The 21654-nt window shown below is 38.8% G+C and overlaps 2 protein-coding genes across 3 annotated transcripts; one reads left to right on the forward strand and one right to left on the reverse strand.

The window, feature by feature from the left end:
- Positions 1-9768: 9768 nt before the first annotated feature.
- On the reverse strand, positions 9769-11186 carry LOC129768400 (formylglycine-generating enzyme). 2 transcript variants are annotated; one of them, XM_055770045.1, is made up of 2 exons: positions 11062-11186; positions 9769-10896 (listed from the first exon to the last, which is right to left on the reverse strand). In XM_055770045.1, the coding sequence occupies exon 2, from the start codon at positions 10894-10896 to the stop codon at positions 9862-9864; it is 1035 nt and encodes a 344-aa protein (XP_055626020.1). In that variant the 5' UTR covers positions 11062-11186; the 3' UTR covers positions 9769-9861. The 2 variants fall into 2 exon arrangements, with proteins under 2 accessions (XP_055626020.1, XP_055626012.1); XM_055770037.1 differs by having other exon boundaries at positions 10962-11157.
- Positions 11187-11205: 19 nt separating this feature from the next.
- LOC129768422 (uncharacterized) lies at positions 11206-16237 on the forward strand. The gene is made up of 3 exons (XM_055770078.1): positions 11206-11224; positions 15130-15206; positions 15265-16237. The coding sequence occupies exons 2-3, from the start codon at positions 15167-15169 to the stop codon at positions 16185-16187; spliced, it is 963 nt and encodes a 320-aa protein (XP_055626053.1). The 5' UTR covers positions 11206-11224; positions 15130-15166; the 3' UTR covers positions 16188-16237.
- Positions 16238-21654: the final 5417 nt, after the last annotated feature.

Here is a 21654-nt window from a genome sequence, read left to right on the forward strand (position 1 = left end):
TGTTGATTTTATTTTCACTCCGGATAATCGAATTTTACGGATAATCGAGTCATAAAATAATTAAAAGAAAGTTTCTCGGTAAACGTAAAATAACTATGATTTGCACTGATTTGTTTGTACAGGGTTTTCCATCTTTAAATTCCGAAAGTAAATTGAAATAAAACACACTTCGATGAAACTTTTATTTCAAATTAAAGTTTGGCTTATGCCATTATGTGTGAAATACAACATCATTCAAATGTCCACCTAGGGCTTCCTCGCACACCTTGATCCGGAATAGGTAATTTTCGATGACTTTTCGGCACATATGGGGCGGTATCTCAGTCATAACTTCACGAATGTTGTCTTTCAAATGTTCAAGAGTTTGCGGAGGGTTGGCATAGACACGGTCTTTCGCATAACCCCACAAAATAAGACTAGCAGGTTCAAATCGCATGATCTGGACGGCCAATTGGCATCACCAAAACGCGAAATTATGCGTCCCTCAAATTTCGTTCGCAATATGGCCATGTTCGGTCGTGTTATGTGGCACGTGGCGGCGTCCTGCTAAAACCACGTGTCATCCGTATCCATATCTTCAATTTGTGGCAAAAAAAATCGGTTAACATGCGGCGATAGCGCTCACCATTCACAGCTACCGTCTCGCCGTCCTCATTTTCAAAGAAATACGGCCCGATGACTCCCCCAGACCATAATGCGCACCAAACAGTGACTTTTGGCGGATGCAATGGCCTCTCAACAATCACGTGTGGATTTTCTGAGCCCCATATACGGAAATTTTGGGTGTTCACATAGCCACCGAAAATGTGCCTCATCACTGAAGAAAATTTGATGCGAAAATTCAGCATTTTGCTGCTGTTGTTCGTTCACCCAATCGACGTATGTCCGATGCATTCCATGGTCACTACGCTCTAATTTTTATACCAGTTGGACTTTATATGGATGTAGGTGCAAGTCCAAATGCAATTCGCCACAATGATGTGTTTGACAAGCCCAATTGCTGAGCACGCCGTGGAATCGAAACATTCGGGTCATCCCCCAAACTGGCAGCAACAGCAGCAATATTTTCGGCCGAACGTACATTACGATGATGCACAGGTCTCAGAATATCCGCTACGGATCCAGTTTGTTCGAATTTACGCACTACATTAGCGATTGTGTGCTCTGTAGGCCGTCCATGACGACCAAAATCCGTCCGTAATGCTTGAAAAACATTTGCCGGTTTTTCATCATTTTTATAGTATAATTTAACAAAATTAACACGTTGTGCGATGCTAAAACGATCCATATTGTAAAATGGCAGACATTCAACTAACTATATGACGCTTTGGTTGACAGCTATGTCAAACGGTTGTCAGCGCAGGGCTGTATACTTTCGGAAGCCCGAAATGGAAAACCCTGTATATTGCAGTAGCATAACCAACAATTGTCTGGCGCTCCCTGGGGGAAAGAGTAACGTTTAGAAAATCGAAAAAAATATTCATCGCCTTCTTACAGCTCATGGACCAAAATATTATTCAAATGATCAAGTCCAACTACAAGCAAAACCTTATACGTGAGCTTCATGGATGCCAAGGAGAGTCCGATGACATTTTTAAGCGAATCCCTAATGTTGTGCTATGTTTTGGGTAGCCGGGACTTGGAACTAGGAACCGGCTGATTCCATTGTAAAGTCATGGTAAATGCTGATATCCCGTTTTCGGTTGTGAAAGAATGCATACATTCGATTCTGAAGAAATTGATTGACCAGGACAATACCGTACTCAACGAGGATGTGGAGTTTGAGGCCCTAATCGACGATGGCATGTAGTCAACATTGTTTTGCATCCAAACACATTTTTCTACGATGATGAAAATTCGATTTTGGACTGCTTCATTAGTTTTGGAACTACATACACCTGATGAAAATTAAGAGTACGAAAATTGGGTTTCTAATGGAACAGCCTCATGTGGAATCGAGTTATTACTTGGGCTGTGGAAAACCGATTGCAAATGGAAAGACAATTCCTGCTGCGAGAATTACGTATAAATAAGTACCGGAGTACCAGTACCGTTAAGTTTCTTCGTTTTGACGTGGGACTACGACTAACCGGAGTATAAGGGCGGTAAAATGAAAACCTAATCACAGAACATGCAGGAAAAATGAATGATTCCGAATGCTTATAACTCGAACATTTCTTACTGGATCGGAAAGATGTTAGCAACAATTGATAGGGAATATTTCTACGCTTCTATCGCAATTAATAAAATGTTATTTTTCATTAGATAAACTATTGAACAACTCTAAAATGTTAATCGTTATCTAAACGCCCTAACTGCCTCATTTTGATTGGCCCGATCTACGGTTTCCCTAACACAGCCATCAAAACCAAGCTGCCTTGGGGAAATCGGCATTGCAAATACATGAAAGTATGGGAACTTTTGTTCTCACCGAAATGTGTTCCCTAACACAGACTTCAAAACCAAGCAGCGTTGGAGAGATCGGTATTTCAAATACATGAAAGTCGGGGATATTTTTGTTCCGACTGAAATGTGTTTCTCAAACACAGACTTCAAATCCAAGGAGCGTGGGGAAATTGGCATTCCAAATACATTTAAGTCGGGGCCATTTTTGTTCTGTCTGAAATGTGTTTCTCTAACACAGACTTCTAAACCTAGATGTCTGGGGAAATGGGCTCAGCAAATAAGTGCAAACTGCGAGTATTTTTGTACTCGCTTGCCTTTGTGCAAACTAGAATATGTTTCCTTAAAACGGTCTTCCGGGGGTACTTCTGCACTCGCATGTTTTTTTTGCACTCCGAAAAGTGTTTTCCTAACATGGATTACAAAAGCAGGTACGAACACCACGCTTTGGCTCGGTTATTCAAGATTGCATTGAAGGATATGCCTTCATATCTTCTGCTCACCTACGCATATCATTTGATGATTAGGCAAGATGTGTTAGCTATAATAAAGTGGGGGCAATATTTATAGTAACGCCGCCACTACACCGCAATACTGGCAACATTACAGAGAGTGAAAAAAACGTGCAAGGAGCACTATTTAAATTACTTGTTATTCTGCACATTATACGCCACGAATAAAGACGCATTTAGTTTATTATCTCGCGAGTTAAAACGTTTTTTCATTTCCGTTTGACACAATCACGTAATCCGGAATTATACCGAAATTCCGCTGGCCTGTTGGGTTGTCTAGTGTGTTCTGACGGTCCACTCTGTTGTCCCACAAGATGTTGATAACCAATTGCTGCGATGATGCCTATTAATTAAACAATATGCGTTCGACGTACATGTCAAAATCGAAACTGATTGCCTGATGTTCATCAAATCAAACAAATTCGCGGTTCGAGAAATACGTACACTTGAGAGATGCAAACTTCAGAAGGAAACGTAAAATAATATAATCGTTTGATAATTCTTCCGATCACATATTTTGTCCTAGGCATCATACCAAACGTAAAAGGACTGTCAGTAAATTTACTTGTAACGAAGAACATAATCTATCACAATGCATGAATTGACCTTATATGGAATAATACAATATTTTTACTCACAAAGTAAATATATTGAATTCAATTGAATTCGGGAATTGTTTCATTCAATCAAAAATTTAATCAATACAAACGACTGATTGCTACGCTAAGGTAGTCCCACGTCAACCTTGCGGTTATATCATAGATATAACCCACCCATTTTTTTTCAAAAATTAATGCTTTATTCTGCAAAAATGGTTTCAAATTTAATATTCAAAGTATTGCCCATTGCTAGTCACAACTTTACGCCATCTTTCTGACAATTCACGGATCCATTGGCGGAAATAATCGGCCGGTTTGTCGGCTAACCACGAATTGATGCAATTTTTGACTTCATTAAAATTGGAGAAGTGCTGGTCAATCAGGCCATGTAGTAATCGGACGAAGCAATGTTTGGAGAATATGGCGGGTGGGATAGGACCTCCCATTTCAGCGTTTCCATGTATGTTTTGACCGGTTTCGGGACATGCGGCCGAGCATTGTCGTGCTGCAAAATAACATTATCGTTTCTTTGCTTGTATTGTGGCCGTTTTTCCTTCAGTGCACGGCTCAAACGCATCAATTATCATCGGTAGAGGTCCACCGTAATGGTTTCATTCAGTTTTAGCAGCTCATAGTACACCACACCCATCTGATCCCACTAGATGGACAGCACAACCTCCTGGCCGTGAATATTCCGCGCGGCCGTCGATGTTGATGCATGGCCGGGGTATCCATTCGTTGCCCGACGTTTAGAATTCTACAAAAACAATCGTTAACGTATCTATTTTCTTCATCTTTTTATCGCCGATACAAAAAATATCCAATGTACAGATTTGGATTTTAAGCACCCGGTTGTTACTTCGGACGCCACTTTCCTCCGATGCCCGAAACGTCCGAAGTAACAAAGCAGTCAAAACAACACGAAGTCGTACTTCGGTCGTTTTGAGTTTTAGTTTCCTACGGGCGTTGTTAGCGATTTCAGTGCAATTCAACGAGTGATAACAACAATAATCTGTCTTTAGAACGAAATGCTGATATTTGGATTGCTGTTTAGTAGTTAGTTTCAGATTCTCATCGTGCAACGTAATATGTCCAATGTGCAAACGCGGCAGTCAAAACGTCCAATGTAACATTTTTCGTTCCTAGGCTTCAAATTTAAGCTCAAATCACGGAACAACAGTTACGATTGGTTTTTCAGAGTTATGACTGCTAGTGGTGAAAGTAGCGATAGAGATCGATACCTTTCAAGACAATTCGCAGATTAATGTTCGGGTCTTCAAATTCGTTTTTCTCGAGTTGACAAAAATGTTACATTGGACCTTTTCAAAAGTTACGCGAGAATTGTCTTATTGGACCCACTTTCCATCGCCAGTAACGATACGATGCAAAAAACGCTTTCTTTTATGCCGTTGGAGCAGTTGTTCGCACGTGAAAAAACGGTGCTCGACGTCTCGTGACTTCAATACGGCACCTAATGTCCTATCTTTCGGATCATTCCCATTGTTTTTAAACGATCGGATATGGTTTGCTGAGCTACTCCAAGTGTATCTGCAAGTTCTTGTTGCATTTGTGACGGATCTTGATCGAGTAAAGCCTCCAATTCTTCATCTTAAAACTTTTTTGGCGGTTCGGAACGTTCCTCGTCTTCCAAGTCGACCTTAAGGCAGTTTTAAATTGCTAAAATTTGTATGAAATTTTTTTCTTGGTGTTATTTACCTACTAGAAGTACGTGGTTCTGAGCCTAGTTTAAACTATTTTCTATGAATTTTCTGATATTCGCACCAAAACTTACCGTTATAATACAAAATTATCTCTAGACACAATTTGTGTATGATATTTTTTCCCTACTTGCAAGCAAAAGTGATTTACATTTACATAGAGCACTAATTTGGTTTGGTACAAATAATTTTTATTTTAAAAGTACGTTCATTTCTTCTTCAAACCCATATTGTCATGCCTATACTGAGAGAAATAAATAGTAAATATAACGAATTTTTTGGTAAATACTACCAATCTATAGTCATTTTCGACCGTACTAATAAACACATATGTCAAGCAGAACCATGATTCGGAAGCCCAATATCGGCTACATTTTTTCGCCGAAAATGCACGTATCAGAATTATATCCTTATTATACCTCCGTATTGCCTCATGGGAACAATGAAAATGATTAATACGCGCTTTTCTAACCAATTTTCAGATATGACAATATCCAAGCTTACTAATGTTATCGAGTAAAATATACTAATCTCTGGTAGGGATGCGGGTTTGTTGACAATATGTACAAAAAATTTGTACATTCTACTAATTTTGCATTACCAAATGTATTTAGTAGTTTTCGACCGAGGATTTTATTCCCCCATTTCGTAATACGAAGCTTAATGCCGTCAACGCGGATTAAAAAAAACAGATAGGTCGAACCCGAATAAACATATCTCGCGTAATTTTTGAAAAGGTCCTATGTAACATTCACATCAACTCGAGAAAAACGAAGTTGAAGACCGGAACATTGTTCCGCGAATTGTTTCAAAAGGAATCGATCTTTATCACTACTTTCACCACTAGCAGTCAATAACAACTCTGCAAAACCAATCGTAACTGTTATGTGATTTTAGTTTGAAATTGAAGCAAAAACTCAAAATGAGCACTCATTGTCTTTGAACGGCGGGTGTTAAGAACCATCTTCGGCGGTGTACATGAGGACGGCGTATGGAGGTGAACCACGAGCTCACGCAACTTACCGGTGAACCCAGTATCCAGAATGTGATCGGACAGCTATCCTGCAAAAATTGTGTTCATCGACTGGTACGAGACGACGAGGACTACAACGAACAAGGTGGTTAGACCAAGTAGAGCATCATGGTGAGCATGTGGTGCCCACGGAATTTGAGAGAGATAGCCACGAACCGAGTTAATTGGCAAAAAATTGTGAATCAGGCCATGTTGTAAGGACGTTAAGCCATAATAAATAAATAAAACATCCTCTGTGTAGAATGAAAAGAGAAGAAATAAAGAAAAAAGGTAGTCGATCGTATAGAGTCAAATGAACTGAAATGTTGAAAGTCTTTCAAAGCCAAAAAAGAAGATAAAGTAGTCGATCGTCAGCCACGCAGGAGGACGGTCGTGTCTCTTACAGAAAGGAAAAAGTTATGTTTTTTTTTGAGGAAAGAAAGTGTCCAAACCGCGCGGGACGCTTTAACGTTTTTAGAAAACCTAATTTAAATTTTTTAATAATTTTTTTTCAGTGTAATTTTTCTTAAGAAAATTTTAAATATTTTTAAAATAAAATATAAAACAATTCCCTACATTTTATTCTTTGATCAGGATTCTGAAGATATTATAGTTTTTGAGTTATAATTTTTTGTTGAAAGTATAGAAAAAAATTGGTTCTTTTTAAAAAGTTATATAAAGTTTTAAGTATACGAAGTCGCCCCATCATCCAGATATGGGTGACACTTTCCTAGTTCAAATTGAATAGGATTTTTATAAGGAGTTTGATAGAATAGGCACCTATGTGTAACTATAGGATATGTAGAAAAATAATAAAATTATAACCATTTTTTTTTCCAAAATATATATTTTATTAAGGCACATATGGCGTTAGCCTGACGGGGCCGGGAGTTCAATATTTTGACAATTTTTGTCTTACGACTATGTTAGTAATATGTAACCGATTACTCGCGGTTGTCTCGAGGTTAGTATTACAAAGATTCTCATAATTGGGATGTTGCAGTCTCCAGTACTATGTATGTGTGGCCAACATGGGATATTTCCTATTGGGGTGCAACTGATCATTAATCAGCGACGCCCCCCTAGTCTGTGCCTCATATCAATCGTGGTGCATCTCTCTTGACTCGAGGAATCCAGGGTAGAATGGCCACTGGGCGGTAAAATCTTCAGCTCGTGTAGAGTTGTCATGAGCGGTACAACCTTTGGCTCTTGTTGAATGTTCAGTGGCCTGCACAACCTTCGACCTGTGTATCTGTAAAGAGTATGTGTATGTATTGCCGCGACTAAGTAAAAGTTTATCGATCGGATAGGAGGGATACAACGGAGGAAACATCATTAAACGTTGACATCGGCGTTTCTGAGGGATAGGTATAGATGAAGCAGAAGATCAGGATCGCGGCTACCTAAGATATCCCGGACGGAGATAACCGATTGTCTGCCTAGTGCCCTCAATGCTCTGCTGAGCTGAGAGCGGGCAGCATGGAACCGGATACACGACCAGACAACATGCTCGATGTCGTGGTAGCCATCGCCACAATCACAAAGATTGTTTGCTGCGAGCCCAATGCGATAAAGATGAGCGTTTAGGTTGTAGTGATTGTACATAAGCCGAGATATCACGCGAATGAAATCACGACCTACATTCATCCCCTTGAACCATGCACTCGTCGAGACCTTAAAGATAATCGTGTGTAACCAACGACCGAACTCATCTTCACTCCACATGCACTGCCAACTTACGAGTGTGTGCTGACGAGGAATGTGAAAAAAATCATTATAAGCAATTTGCCTTTCAAAAAGTGTGCCTTCCGAAGCGCCCACATAAGCTAGCGAATCCGCTTTCTCATTCCCCGGAATCGAGCAATGAGAGGGAACCCATGCTAAGGTAATCTTGAATAATTTTTCGACCAAAACACTCAATAGATGTCTTATTCTTGTTAGGAAATAAGATGAGCGTTTATCAACTTTCAATGAGCGGATTGCCTCTATTGAGCTGAGACTGTGTGAAAAAATAAAATAATGGTCGATGGGCAATGTTTCAATGATCCCTAGAGCGTAGTATATCGCACCCAGTTTAGCGACATACACGGATCAAGGATCTTTGAGTTTGAAAGAGGCACTGGAATTTTCATTGAAGATGCCGAAGACAGTGGACCCGTTTATGAATGAACCGTCAGTAAAGAACATTTTATCAGCTCTAACTTTCCCATATTTTTCCGAAAATATCGACGGAATAACATTGGATCGTAGATGATCTTGGATTCCATGGATTTTTTGTCTCATGGACAGATCAAAAATGACAGAGGAACTGCAAAAATATGGGAAGCAAACGTGGTTGGAGATGCCTGGTGAAGGGTGCACGTCGTGAGTAAGATACTCATGGTATAAAGACATAAAACTTGACTGAGGAGTCAGTTGGAGTAGATTTTCGAAGTTATCAATCACCAACGGATTCATGATCTTGCAACGGATGAGAAATCTGTAGGATTATTTCGTGAACCGAAGAGTAAGCGGGGGTACTCCTGCCAATACTTCGAGACTCATCGTATGTGTCGAATGCAAACACCCCATTGCTATACGCAAGCAACGATATTGTATTCTCTCCAGCTTGAGAATATGAATCCTGCCAGCTGATCGGAAGCAAAAACTGCCATATTCTAATACTGATAATATCGTTGTTTTGTACAACTGAATGAGGTCTCCTGGATGGGCGCCCCACCATGTTCCGGTTATTGTTTGGAGAAAATTGATTCTTTGCTGGCATTTCTGTTTTGTTTTTACGCAATGTGTCTCCCCCAGGTACCCTTAGAATCAAAATATGCACCCAGGTATTTGAAAAACATCGAGTGCCTGATCGTTTTGCCGGATAGGTGAAGCTGGAATTGGGCGGGTTCGTGCTTCCTAGACAAAACGACCATTTCAGTTTTCTCCGTAGAGAATTCGATACCCAGCTTGAGAGCCCACGTGAACAGATTGTTCAGGGTATCTTGCAACGACTTTTGCAGAACGACGAATTATAATTATATCATTATAATGTTTATACTATACTTTTTATTAATTTATAGTGCGGATGGTTTGTACTGCAGCTTTTTGCGAAACCCATATAATATGACTTTGGCATGTGTTACTGTTGTCAATTCATCTTCAAATTAAATAAACCTAACATATTCCCAAAGTATTCCTCTTCTGAATTAACTAGATTTGGACTAGATGTAGTAGAACAACAACACAAGAAAATAAGATAGTGCTCTGATAATTTAATCAAATATCAAAAAACCTAAAATCGAACTCGCAAACACATCTTCCATTCATTCATCGTATAATTCGAGCTAAATTCAGAAGGCTAAAATACATTATGGTATTACATAATTACTTGACTACTCGGAAGCCATGTTTAAAGTAATCCTCCAAAATGATCAGGCATTTTACAACCAAAATTGAAACGAAGCATTGATTGGGAGGAGACTCTTATCTAATATTGGCTGCCAATCTCTCGTTTATTGTCGATAAGAAAGATACAGTCATGATTTTCAAGCATAATTTATTAATATCGTAATTACAATACTCTCAGATAAATACAGTTAAAGTGCTTCCAGAAGTCGTTGCGTAGCCGAATATCAATCAACATTCGCTGCGCAGCGGAATCCAAGATTCCCAGCTGAGCTGTCCTCAGTATTTTGCGATCTCGCAGCACATCTATATCGGTAACAGTACGATTGATGACACAAATAGGATCCACCTTTTTTCACCCGATTCGGTGGTTTAACATCTTCTCGTTCGTCCCACAAATCTGCCGTCCATTCCCAGACATTTCCAACGATATTATAGAGCTCGTATGCATTCTGTGGAAACTTATCCACCGGACATGTACCGTCAAATCCATCTTCCGCGTGATTGGAATCGGGGAAGTCGCCCTGCCAAATGTTGGTATAATGATTATTTTTTGGCATCAGTTTATTCCCCCAGGGAAACAGCTTTTGTTTTCGTCCTCCGCGACATGCGACTTCCCATTCTATTTCAGTGGGAAGTCTTTTACCGAGCCAGCCGCAATAGGCTACAGCGTCGTTCCACGAAACGTGTACAACGGGGTGGTCAAATCGATCATCAATACCTTTCGTTGTGTCACCTTCGGGATGACGCCAACTAGCCCCTTCTATTTTGTACCACCAAGGGGCACTAGCAACCCGGAAATCCGTATATTTCTCTCTTTTTTCAGCACTCAGAAATTGCTGAAACACAAAACTATCTCCGAATCGCTCAGCTTCAGTTACGTACTTAGTTTTATCGACAAATTTCTGGAACCGGCGATTGGAGACTTCGTACTGATCTAGATAAAAATTCGCTATCGTAACTTCCTTTTCGGGTCCCTCTCTGTCCGCAGGAAACATTGGTTCGTTCGTTCCAACGAGATAGGTTCCACCAGGTATAAGGCTCATTTGGGCGAATTTCTGTGAGTGTTGCACCAACTCCAGAACATTATCACCTATTTTTTTCTCCCTCCCAGCACGATCGGGAAATACTATCTTCTCTGTGGGAGGAACTTCACCTTCGCGAGCGCGTTTCAGCTTGTTGCAACCACAGTCTGGGGCCACAGAAGGTACCACCATATAACACAGGTACAATGGTACAAGAAAGTACGAACTCGGCATCATCTATTTAGAAACAAAACAAAAAACAGCTGTTAGCAGTAACCGGAAAGGGTTTTCTTTTCTAATACCTTTATAGAAACTAAACAGTGGACATGTTAATGTCAGAATATTCTGTCTAGAAGCTTGTTTCAGGTGTAAATAAACCACTATCAATTGTATATTGTTCACCTTCAGTTTATTCTTATGTACTTATATTTGATAAGCTTTATCAGTTACTTGCCAATACGCTTGATAACTTTGGAAGTCAATGAGTGAACTGATGTGAAGCAGTGTGTAATATATTTGTGGTGAACGAAAAAAATGTGTCGTCATGATTTGCATCGGATATGAGGTTTATATAAAAAAAAGTTAAAAATACATATTATTTTATTCCATCTTAAAAATGCTCAGAAAATCATAAAACTGTGTTAGTTTGAATGTTGGTCGATAATTGTATCGTTCCGTGTATTATAAATATATAAAGTGACATATTTTTACTATTTAAGTGACACCAAGGAGCCAAATAGCAACCTTGCTCCTGATCAGCAGTAGCCATTTCGATCGAATCCTGTTCAATTATAGACTTTCTTCCCTTGTCACCTACACCGATACTACGACCCTCTAGATTATCCTCATGGAATCGCTAAAATAATGAATATTTTTTGTTTCGGAGAGTAAGGTTTGCGAGTGAACTGTTTGAAAACGAACTGATTGAGAGTGAACGAATTGTTGGGATAGAAATGTTTGTGAACGAAGCAAATTGCACGCCGAAGACACGCCGCTGGCACGGTGCAAAACTGCTGTCAAAACGTTTTTTTATTCACTCAGTTTCGCACTCAGTGTCGCACTAGTTTGCCCCGAAAGCTGTTAGTTTCGCACTGAGATGTTTCACGGGTTGGCACTCGGGTTCACCAATACAACTATACTGAACTGTCAAGTTCCGAATATTGTTTTGGAAAATCTAAAAATAAAGACTATGAAAATGGAAAACCTGCTGCTTTTGCTTTTGTATTATTGGAATCGTAATCTAATTCGGATTTTGATTTTGAAAAGTAGAGTAGACGGCATTAAGCTACGTGTGCTTTCAATGGGAGGTGAAAATAATGATTGATATTCAGGTGGAATAAATTTCAAAATCAAAATTATGAATGAAAATTTACATTAACGTATCGAATATTTATTTTATGTGATTAAATAAAAGTTTTTTTTCCGATATCGCAGAATATTGAACGAAAACTGTGTCTAATGATGGTTTTATATTATAATAGTAATTATTTGTGGAACAAACAGGAAATGATCGACAAATGGTTAAGTAAGTGTCAGAACTACATGTGTTAGGTAATCAAACAATATTAAGTAAAAATTTTCATTCAAACTTTTATATGTTTACACTGCACTTGGCCCTTCTGATCTGATGGAGAACAATTTACCTCCCAAGCACTAATATCACCACCAGACGTCGACACTGTACATTTGCCGTCGTAAATATAAACAAATCAGACTATATATCGCACACCAACAAACCACCGCATTCGTGAAACTGAAAACGTTTTTTTATTACAGAGTCAGTTTGGCACTGACTCAGTTTTAAAAACGAATTCGCTATCAGATATGTCCTTTTGTGATTTGTCATTTTAATTAGATCCTTTTCAAGTTGTTTGCTGATTGATCACTTTGATTGTTTTCAACCAATTCTGCAGTCAACTTGAGACAGATGGGAAGAAGCTTCGCTCCAAAATTAGCAGCCTAAAGCAGAGTGACAACGAGACTCGTCAACGGTCCGATTTAAGGAACAATAGCATGAAGACGTGTTTGCAGGCAAAACATAGAAAGTGCGATGAAGAATCGATACCAAGATTTGACCAGAAAGTGCCAGCAGGAACGCCGAAATATCCAGGCGGTAGAGCGACGACTTGACGAAGGACGACACCACCGACAGTCGCTAGAATCTCAACTGCAGAATGAGCCCAAACATCGGTACCTAGCGGAGCAGAAAACTGCTTGTGATGAGTGCAGCGAGCAGTGCAAGCTCGAGCGCCAGCAGATGGAGATGGAGATTCAGAAACTAAAACGTGATCTAATCAGCTCGGAGGACGCGAAGCACAATTCCGAAAAGCAGAATCGTAACATCGAGCAGGAGATGCGCAAATTCGAAATGCTCTGTCCGGATTCGGCGAAACGTTCCCACCCACTGCGTGTTGTAATCAACACGAAAATGCAGAACTATTTCATAGTTTGCTAAAAGGAACTTCGGAAAACAAACTCACATTTCGCTCTTTATAAATGCATATATTTTTTATTTGGATCGAATGATGTCACTCTTTGTATAAGCCCGATTAATTTTCCTAATTTTGAAATGAACGATACTCTTTACAATGTGCTAACTTGGGCGACCATTGTCCTTATATCTTTCTTTAAAGGTTTAAAAAACACGAGATACACGATACACGAGAAGCAGATATCTGAAACGTTTTGATGTGTAAGGGTGGGTTTAGACTAGTGATATATTCGTGTGAAGAAATATGATGAGATTTATAGAAATCGCTTCAACCGTTTACACTAGCGCGAACTTATATAATGAATATATTCATATTTTCAGTGAAATTATTCACCTGAAGCAGAACTCTATCCAACTTTAGTGGTTTCTAACCAGTGAGAAATTTACCAGCGTTTACATATGTATTTATTCTATACACTCTATACATATACACGTCTTCTTTCTTTCTTTGTTTTTAAGAGGCTTTAAACTTTGAAGTTCATTCGCCTCTAAATATACGTCGAAGAAGTGTATCATATATATTCTCACCCGTTTACATCTATTTTCGGGTGAATAAATCCATCTATAGCTATAGATCTCCCTAATGTAAACCCGCCATAGCAATAGGTACGCGATCGCAAGGTCATCTCACTGGTAATTTTCTCTCACAATCTCTTCAATTTTTGATAGCTGAGATGAAATAGAACTTCTTTCAAACTCCACTAAATTCCAGCCGTTTAGGCCATGTTATACAAAACTTATATCCGCACTCTCTACTCTTAAGCAAGCTAGGATTCAATACGAAGCAAAAGCTAAACTGAAGTTAAACCTGGAGGCCCGTCCGATGTGTGCTGTTAACGTTCATGTCGAAAGATGAAAGAGATTCATGAGGGCTGATAACATGTTGAGATGCAGCCGAACGATGGTCTTTTCCAAAATCACTTTCATTATCACTTGGAGTTTCTTCATCTATCAATAGTGGGCTATCTTTGCACTGATCTGTTTTTGTTGATTAGCTAGAGAATTCGCTTGAAGAATCATGAATAGCGTCCTGTATGTCGAAATCACTTCAGCGATTGAACATTGGAAGCATTCGCACGTTGTCCATAGAACTACGAATCATTGGGTTTGTTATGGTGGCACGCTTTCAAATATAAAACGGATGCACTCAAAAAAAAGGCCTAACTTTTTATTAGACCAAATTGAAGTTAGGTCCTTTTACATCAAATGGGTCTATCTACAAAGTTAAGCATAATTAGTTAGGCCGTTTTTTCAAAATGATTTTTACTTGTTTTTCTATGTATTCTTAGTAGTTTTTGTTAATTATGTGGATAGATGGTGGAGTTCTCAAACACAAAATGCAATAAATTTTTTGTTTACATTTTCGAGTTAGGCCCTTTTGACATGTTGCTCTAGAATTATACCATGGACAGACATACAGCTGTACTAGCGTTGTACAGGTACCACGGTAGCTTGTACCGCATGTCAAACTGATAATCAGAAATTTGATCAATTTTCACCACATATTTCAATGAAAAATGTTTTTATTTGGCATCTAAACTTTCAAACACAAGAAACAAGCTTCCAATCTGAGTTATTAACTCAAGAGGAAGCCAATGAAAAGAGTGTTTACCAAGTGTTTTGATTCGTTTTGGTCATGCTACCCACCACTAACCGTCTATGGCGCTGCGCACATTACAACTGTAGCCATGTACAACGATGAAACAGGTCGGTACAGATACAACGATTGTACCGAGTTGCTTGCATGGTTCTAGGGTCATTCTGTAATGACCGCCTTATGAAAACTCAGTTATCACGCACACTATGCTCGCATACTCCACCATCTGCACCACCTTTATTTCCTGCTCAGGATTGCTCCCCATTTTAATTCCCACCTAGATTAGATTATATTAATCTGAAATTTATTTTTGGTACTATTTGTATACCCCCCGTATATTTGTTTTTATTGTGATTCTGAACACGGTTTTTATTCATTTTAGTTTTCCACGTTTTTGAAATCCCTCTCATAGTGGAAACATGGTAAAAATGGAAATGGAAAGTTCTGCAGAGGAATCAGGTAACATATAAGTCCTCAATTATGTAAACTCATCATTAATGTTTATCAATTACAACAGGAAGTGAATCAAGTTTCCTCCAAACGCCACTTGCTGCATCCAAACAAAAATCAGCACCAAGCGAAGAAGATAGTGGGGAGGATGACGATCAAACGAGTGGAGATGATGTACCTGACGATAAGTCGGAAAACTATCAGCCCACATCTCAAGAAATGGCTCCAGCCACTCCAAGGAGTGTGAATGATACGCTGAAAAATTTTTTGAACAAATTCCCCCATGTTCGACTTAGGAACGAAAAATACAGCGCTGATTTAGATCTAACTGATCCGGACGATGAAATCTGGATTGTGCGATGTCCAGCAGCAATCGATGCAAAGAAAGTATTGACGAATTCAAAATTGGATGCCTGCCAAGTCGGCGAGGCAAGCAAAATACATTCACTGCAGACGGATAAACGATTGGAAGGCTTCGTGGTTGAGAACACTGCTCAAAAACCAGTAACAATATTGGCGGGTAAAAATTTCAAATCATTCGTTCCCAAAGGAACTATTCAAATTAGGGAAACATGCGATGATTTTTCTGATAGCCCTATGGTGAAACAGGAAGGATACAAGGGCTCCGAAGATTCAGTGCCATTTCCAGAGGAGATACGTGAACGACATCCGCTGCTAGGAGTGGACTATAAATCCGCATTGAAACTGCCCAAACGTACCAAAAAGGCTCTGTCACTTGCAGCTCAACGAGCAGATGCGTGGTATTTACAAAATGGAACGGAGCAGATAGCCGAAACCGTCTCGAAAAAATCACATTCGATTAAAACGAAAAGAAAACGTAAACTCAGCGAACTTCCAATCAACTGTTCAACTGATGAAATGATTAAAATGCTCATCAAGGAAGAGCCTGGAGTGTCACCCAGGAATAAAAAACATAAAAAAGAAGCCGTGGCAGAAGAGGACGATCTTTCATGGTTACAAAATATTTGAATGGATCCAAAAATAAATTTAATACATATTATGTGTGTTATTTATGAACATTTATGTTCAAAACATTTCTTCTAGTTTTAGGAACTTCTTCCCAAGCACAACAATTTACTTCTAAATTTAGTCATTTATAAAATATGATGCACCCAGTTTTTTTACTGCGGTTTTTTAGATGAAGTCAAATTAACATTTTTGTGTGTTACTTAAATTTTTTGTTAGCAAAATTCAAGTGCTGGAAGTGCTGATGAGCATCGATTGTTTTTGAAGCATATCGGGTACACGTTCCGTTAATGAAACAGCTATGTACTGGTTTCAACTTTTAAACATTGGCGATTTTATACCGGTGATATAGAACGCAAAGGAAGGCTAGTAAAGGGCCAAGATTAACACCAAACTCGAGAGGATCTTGCTGAAACCATGGAAGTGGCTCAATGAGGGATTTATAGTTTAACGGTATGATGTAGTAAAGTAGTTCTTATATGTCTTGGTTATTGATGGGGGGCGGATCCTTTTTGTATGAGCTATTTGAGTCAAACAATATCAATCTGGACTAAAACTATCAAGCCAAACCGCAAAACAAATTTGAAATACTGCCTGGCCAAGTAGAATTTAAATTCTTACCAAAAGTGGTTCTACCTTTGGGTTCCCTCAAAATACGAGGAGTTTATTGAACGTGGGATATGTCTAGAAAATAAGAATGGTCAGTTGATAAAGGAAATTTCTTAAAATAGAATACATTGTATCAATCTTTCTAGAAAAAGAATAAAAAAAAACTCCGAAATGAAGTCCCAAAACTTATTCGTATTCACATCTGTAAATATTAAACATTTTATTGTATTTTCTTCCACTTCTTTTTCCATGAGTTCAACCTTGCCGTTGTGACATAGGGGAAGTGGGGGTAGAGTGGTCACCTGCTTGTTTAGTAGTAAAACTATTGACTATTGACACCGTATTGATAGTCACCTTATGTTTGAAGAAATGCATGGCTTGTGAGTCACCCTGTAATTCAGTGGAGCTGTCACATGTTAAAATATAAATACGAACAAAAATCGCTCTCTCGGTAGCCACTCGGCCGTAGTTTTGTGCGTTTCTAGCGAAATTTAGTTTATTTTACCTGATATTTTCAACAAATCAACAGTTTGGAAGACTGTTCACGTATTCTAGGAGAGGGGAAGAGTTATTTTGTTCGATTTCAGCGATTATTTCACATAGAAATTACCTTGTTGTTTGAGGGCAAAGTGGTCAGTGGAGGATTACTACTGACAATGTTCTGTTTTCAGAACCTGATACACCGGATCACCTTTTGCTCCTAAAGGGGATAAATTTGTTGTTTTGGCCCAGGAAAAATATGCCACCCAAACCAAAACCAAGCCTCATTATGAAAAACGTTGTGTGTTTCTTACTACGTTTAGTGCGTATGAGAAAATTTTAATTACGACTTTAGGTGATAGGCCTTGCTTATTTCATACATGTACCTTCTATTTCAATAATGATTTCGACAAATTTGGACAAGAAAATACGCATAGATCTATTGCTTCTAGCATGATATGTGCGAGTGAACACTTTGCTTCCCACAAGTGACAACTTTACCTCCTTACTAAAAAAAAATGTTCGATTTTTCAACTTTTTTTAATATAATGAAAAATGTACTATTTTAATTTCTCATAATAAAAATCGCATGTTATCTTGAACAACAATATTTTTCGGAAATTGTAGTGATATATTAACACAGGAAATGGGCATGTTCCTTAGGGTGACCACTTGTGTGGATGGTGAATGAAATCCTCCCTTTACATCCAACGCATTTCGCCTGCAACGCGCAGCCTATCCTTTTATACACACCGTGACCATGCGACGCAGCCCTGCCGCTCATATTTCGCTCGCTTCAAGGTTTGTCCCAACCCTGCATAATTTAACCCAATCCGCGTTGACGGCATTGAGCTTCGTATTACGAAATGGGGGAGCAGGCATGACAATATGGGTTTGCAAAAGACATAAACGTGCTTTTAAAATAAAAATTATGAATGAAAATTATTTTTACCAAACCAAATTAGTACTCTAGGTAAACTAAAATCACTTTTGCTTGCAAGTAGTAAAAAAATATCATACACAAATTGTGTTTAAAGATAATTTTGTATTATAATGGCAAGTTTTGGTGAGAATATCTGAAAATTGATAGAAAATAGTTTAAATTGGGGTCAGAACAGCGTACTTATAGAAGGCAAATAACGCAAAGAAAAAAATTTCATAAAAAAACGTGATCTGTTTTCTGATTTGGTAAATACGTAAATACGTAAGTAGTCTTATGTCAAAAAATTAGGTAATCTTTTCATATCCATATTTTCATCTTTATGCACTAACGTCAACGAGAATAGCCCAAATGATCGTATTAAATGTATTCAATAGATATTTAATCTACTAATGCCCCTTCACTAGACAACTAACTAAGGTGTAATAATGTGTAATGCGTCACCTTCCATTATCCTCATCTCATGTTTCTTAGATGGTTTCTTAAGTTTTCATGATTGTTACACATACAAAATGATAACGGGCCAGACGGGCCAACCAAAAGAACACGGTGGGCCGCATGAGGCCCACGGACCGCAGGTTGACAATAGCTGGATTAGATCATTGCAGAGAATTTAATAAGGGAAAACTCAAATGGCAGGTGAACCCACTCAAAGCCGGAAAGCTTGATTTGGACTCGGAAGCATTGAAGCGAACCGCTCAGGATTTGAAGGATGCGCCACTCCGCGCATTAGTGAGGCGGACAAAAAGAAATATACTATCATTACAACAAACTGCAAAACGATCTGCTGATGAAACCCTGTCAGTATCGTTTTATGGAAACGCTCCTGTAAGTTACCACAAATACAAAAATCTGTCCACAGCACACAAGGAAGCAGTTGGTGCTGAAATATTATTTTTCCGGTGCGTGCTGACCTCAGACGGCAAACATAACAGAAATGAACTAATTTCGTGTATATTTACATCAATCGCTTTCATTAGGTCTTCTTTATGCCAAATTCGTTCTGGTGTCTAGAGTGTAGGCTTCGATAATTATACCTAATTGCTACGATTTGATACGTTTTTTGGTTAAATCGTTGATACAGTACATATTTAACCCATATCAGTTCCTGCCAAAATGTCAGTTGGCCCCTTATGAACGCTAGAATTAATTGATGAAGAAATGTAGTTCGGTAATTTTTATTAATCCGATTATTTTTGCGTTCAATAACAATACTTCCTTTATGTAGTGGGTTATTATTAGAAAAGTAATCGTTTTCCCCTTCTGATCATTGAATCACTTTTGATATTACTATTGGATTCTTTTTGACAATCAATTTGATTCTGTCCGCGCGAACCAGTTATTTAACCATTCTATACATTTCCGACATTTTTACTGAAACTTCATTTTACTATAAAATTGTAATCAAAAGCAATTTTCGTAGGAGATTTCTTCACCACCTGCAAAAAAGGTGTTTTTCATTTAATCTTCCTATACTTGTGTATAGGTATGACGGACCGAGCATCAATGAGGTGGCTAAATTAAATGACTACTAAAACTGAATGCAGTTAAAGAAAAAATATTTCCTGGAGTTTTTTCACAAAATTATATCTCTTTCTTTGAATAAATACCAATAACGCATAAAAATAAATAATAGCAATATCACAGAGACGCGCACAGTGCAGAGTACACAAATTACGATTTTTCGCGCGAGTATTAGTTAAATAAAATACTAATTTGATACGAAGAAGTTGATTTGTATTCATAATTTTATAATTTTAATTTTGAACACATTCCGCCAGAAAATAAGTTACCGCTAATTCAACATACCGAGACACCACTCAGTGTCACATTAGAGGCGATTGTGACCTGTAATTGGACATTCGCAATGACAGTGGTACAGTGTCGGCGTCTGGTGACGACTTTCAATCTGAGTCCATAATTTGGGTCCCAAGCTCGATGTTTAAAAAAAAGTCCAAGCATTCATGACGCATTACAGATTTGTCCAATTAGCTAGATGTCGAATTAGATGTAACTTGTTGTATTTTGTTTTTTTTGCACCGGGTTATCAAACGAGGATGTTTGTTTTTGTTTTTATGGTGTGGCACCATAAGCTATAATAATCACCTTGTCGATGTCGCCTATTATGCCTCACAGTGATATCTCACCTTGTATGCATATACTTGATGTACATACACACGCACGGTATCCACCAAGGAGCTAGAATTGACAGGTGGTTCGTTTTCGACAGTATGAGGATAAGGCATGGATGATGCGAGAGGGGATGAAAAATGACAGCGGCTTTTTTTGTTTATAAACAAAGTAGATCAAATCTTTATGCTACATAGCGGTCCCCACCAACATATACCTACGCTGGGCTGGTTTCAATCGAACTAGCTGTTGTGTCTCACAACCCGAACGATCAGGCGAGTCTTCAGCTAAAGCAGTACGGCACAAGCCCACCGGTTATTAAGAGCCACCTCTTTTATATACCCACTAGCAAAGCTCCCACAATCGCTGAGTTTCCAATCCCAGCAGCAACGGCAACAGACCCAACAACGTCCCGTAGAACAGCAATGCAGACAATAACTTGCAGCAGTCACCGAAACACTACAATGATGCCAACAGCGTAAACAAAACCAACATTTATGCGCAGCAAACACATAGCGGCATGCACTCCTCATTGCATGCCATTTGTTATCCTCTTTCTCGGAAAACTCTAGCCGTTCGTTTGGCCGCTGTCAATTCGAACTCAAGTAATGGCTGAACAGCAGTTCTGACATAACGTTCCACCTTATTATACCGCCTTGGTATCCACATCCAGTCGTACAGAGCCAATCACCCCTTTGGCATACCAACAGTAACGAAACAGTGATTCAGCTTCTCAGAGCGCGTTGGGTGATTCTTCGGTAATAGAGATCACATATTATGGCGATTCTGCCAGACTGCTGAATTTTCAGCAAAAGTTTTGAATATTCTTTTCATTACTGAGAAATCACCCACAACGCAAGTGAGTTTTCTTATAAAAGGTGAAATATTGTGAGAAAGTCGAAATCATAAACATGATCCGGAAAGTGAGAAGGGTGGTCGCTGATCAATCGCCTTCGGTGACGTAAGCAGAGAGCCCAGGTGATCTTTTGGAATGTCTTTTACAAGGTACGAAAAGAAGTGTCTTCGTGTGTCTTCACAGTCATATTGGAGGAGACTGGGAATAATTATTTACTTTTGAAAAAGGTTTAATGGAATGTTCAAAGCTTGTTCTAATCGGCACTGTGTGGCGCATTTCATTGAACTTGCCTTGAGCTTTTGAGGTTTGTTTCAATGAATGTGAACAAAGAATATATTGTGCAATGGCGAAATATATTTTGTGTGTTTGGAAATGGCAATTGGCTTGATGGGCCGTTGACTGAGTGAATATTGCCCCAGTTTTTCCCCAAAAACGGAACTGTGATAACTGAATTT

The sequence above is a fragment of the Toxorhynchites rutilus genome, chromosome 1 (assembly GCF_029784135.1).
Source record: "Toxorhynchites rutilus septentrionalis strain SRP chromosome 1, ASM2978413v1, whole genome shotgun sequence".
Lineage (NCBI taxonomy): Eukaryota > Metazoa > Arthropoda > Insecta > Diptera > Culicidae > Toxorhynchites > Toxorhynchites rutilus.

Coding starts and splice junctions, on each gene's coding strand:
- LOC129768400 (XM_055770045.1), bottom strand. CDS start 10,896: ATGATGCCGAGTTCGTACTTTCTTGTACCATTGTACCTGTGTTATATG.
- LOC129768422 (XM_055770078.1), top strand. CDS start 15,167: ATGGTAAAAATGGAAATGGAAAGTTCTGCAGAGGAATCAG. Junction 15,207..15,264: donor AAGTTCTGCAGAGGAATCAG/GTAACATATAAG, acceptor CAATTACAACAG/GAAGTGAATCAAGTTTCCTC.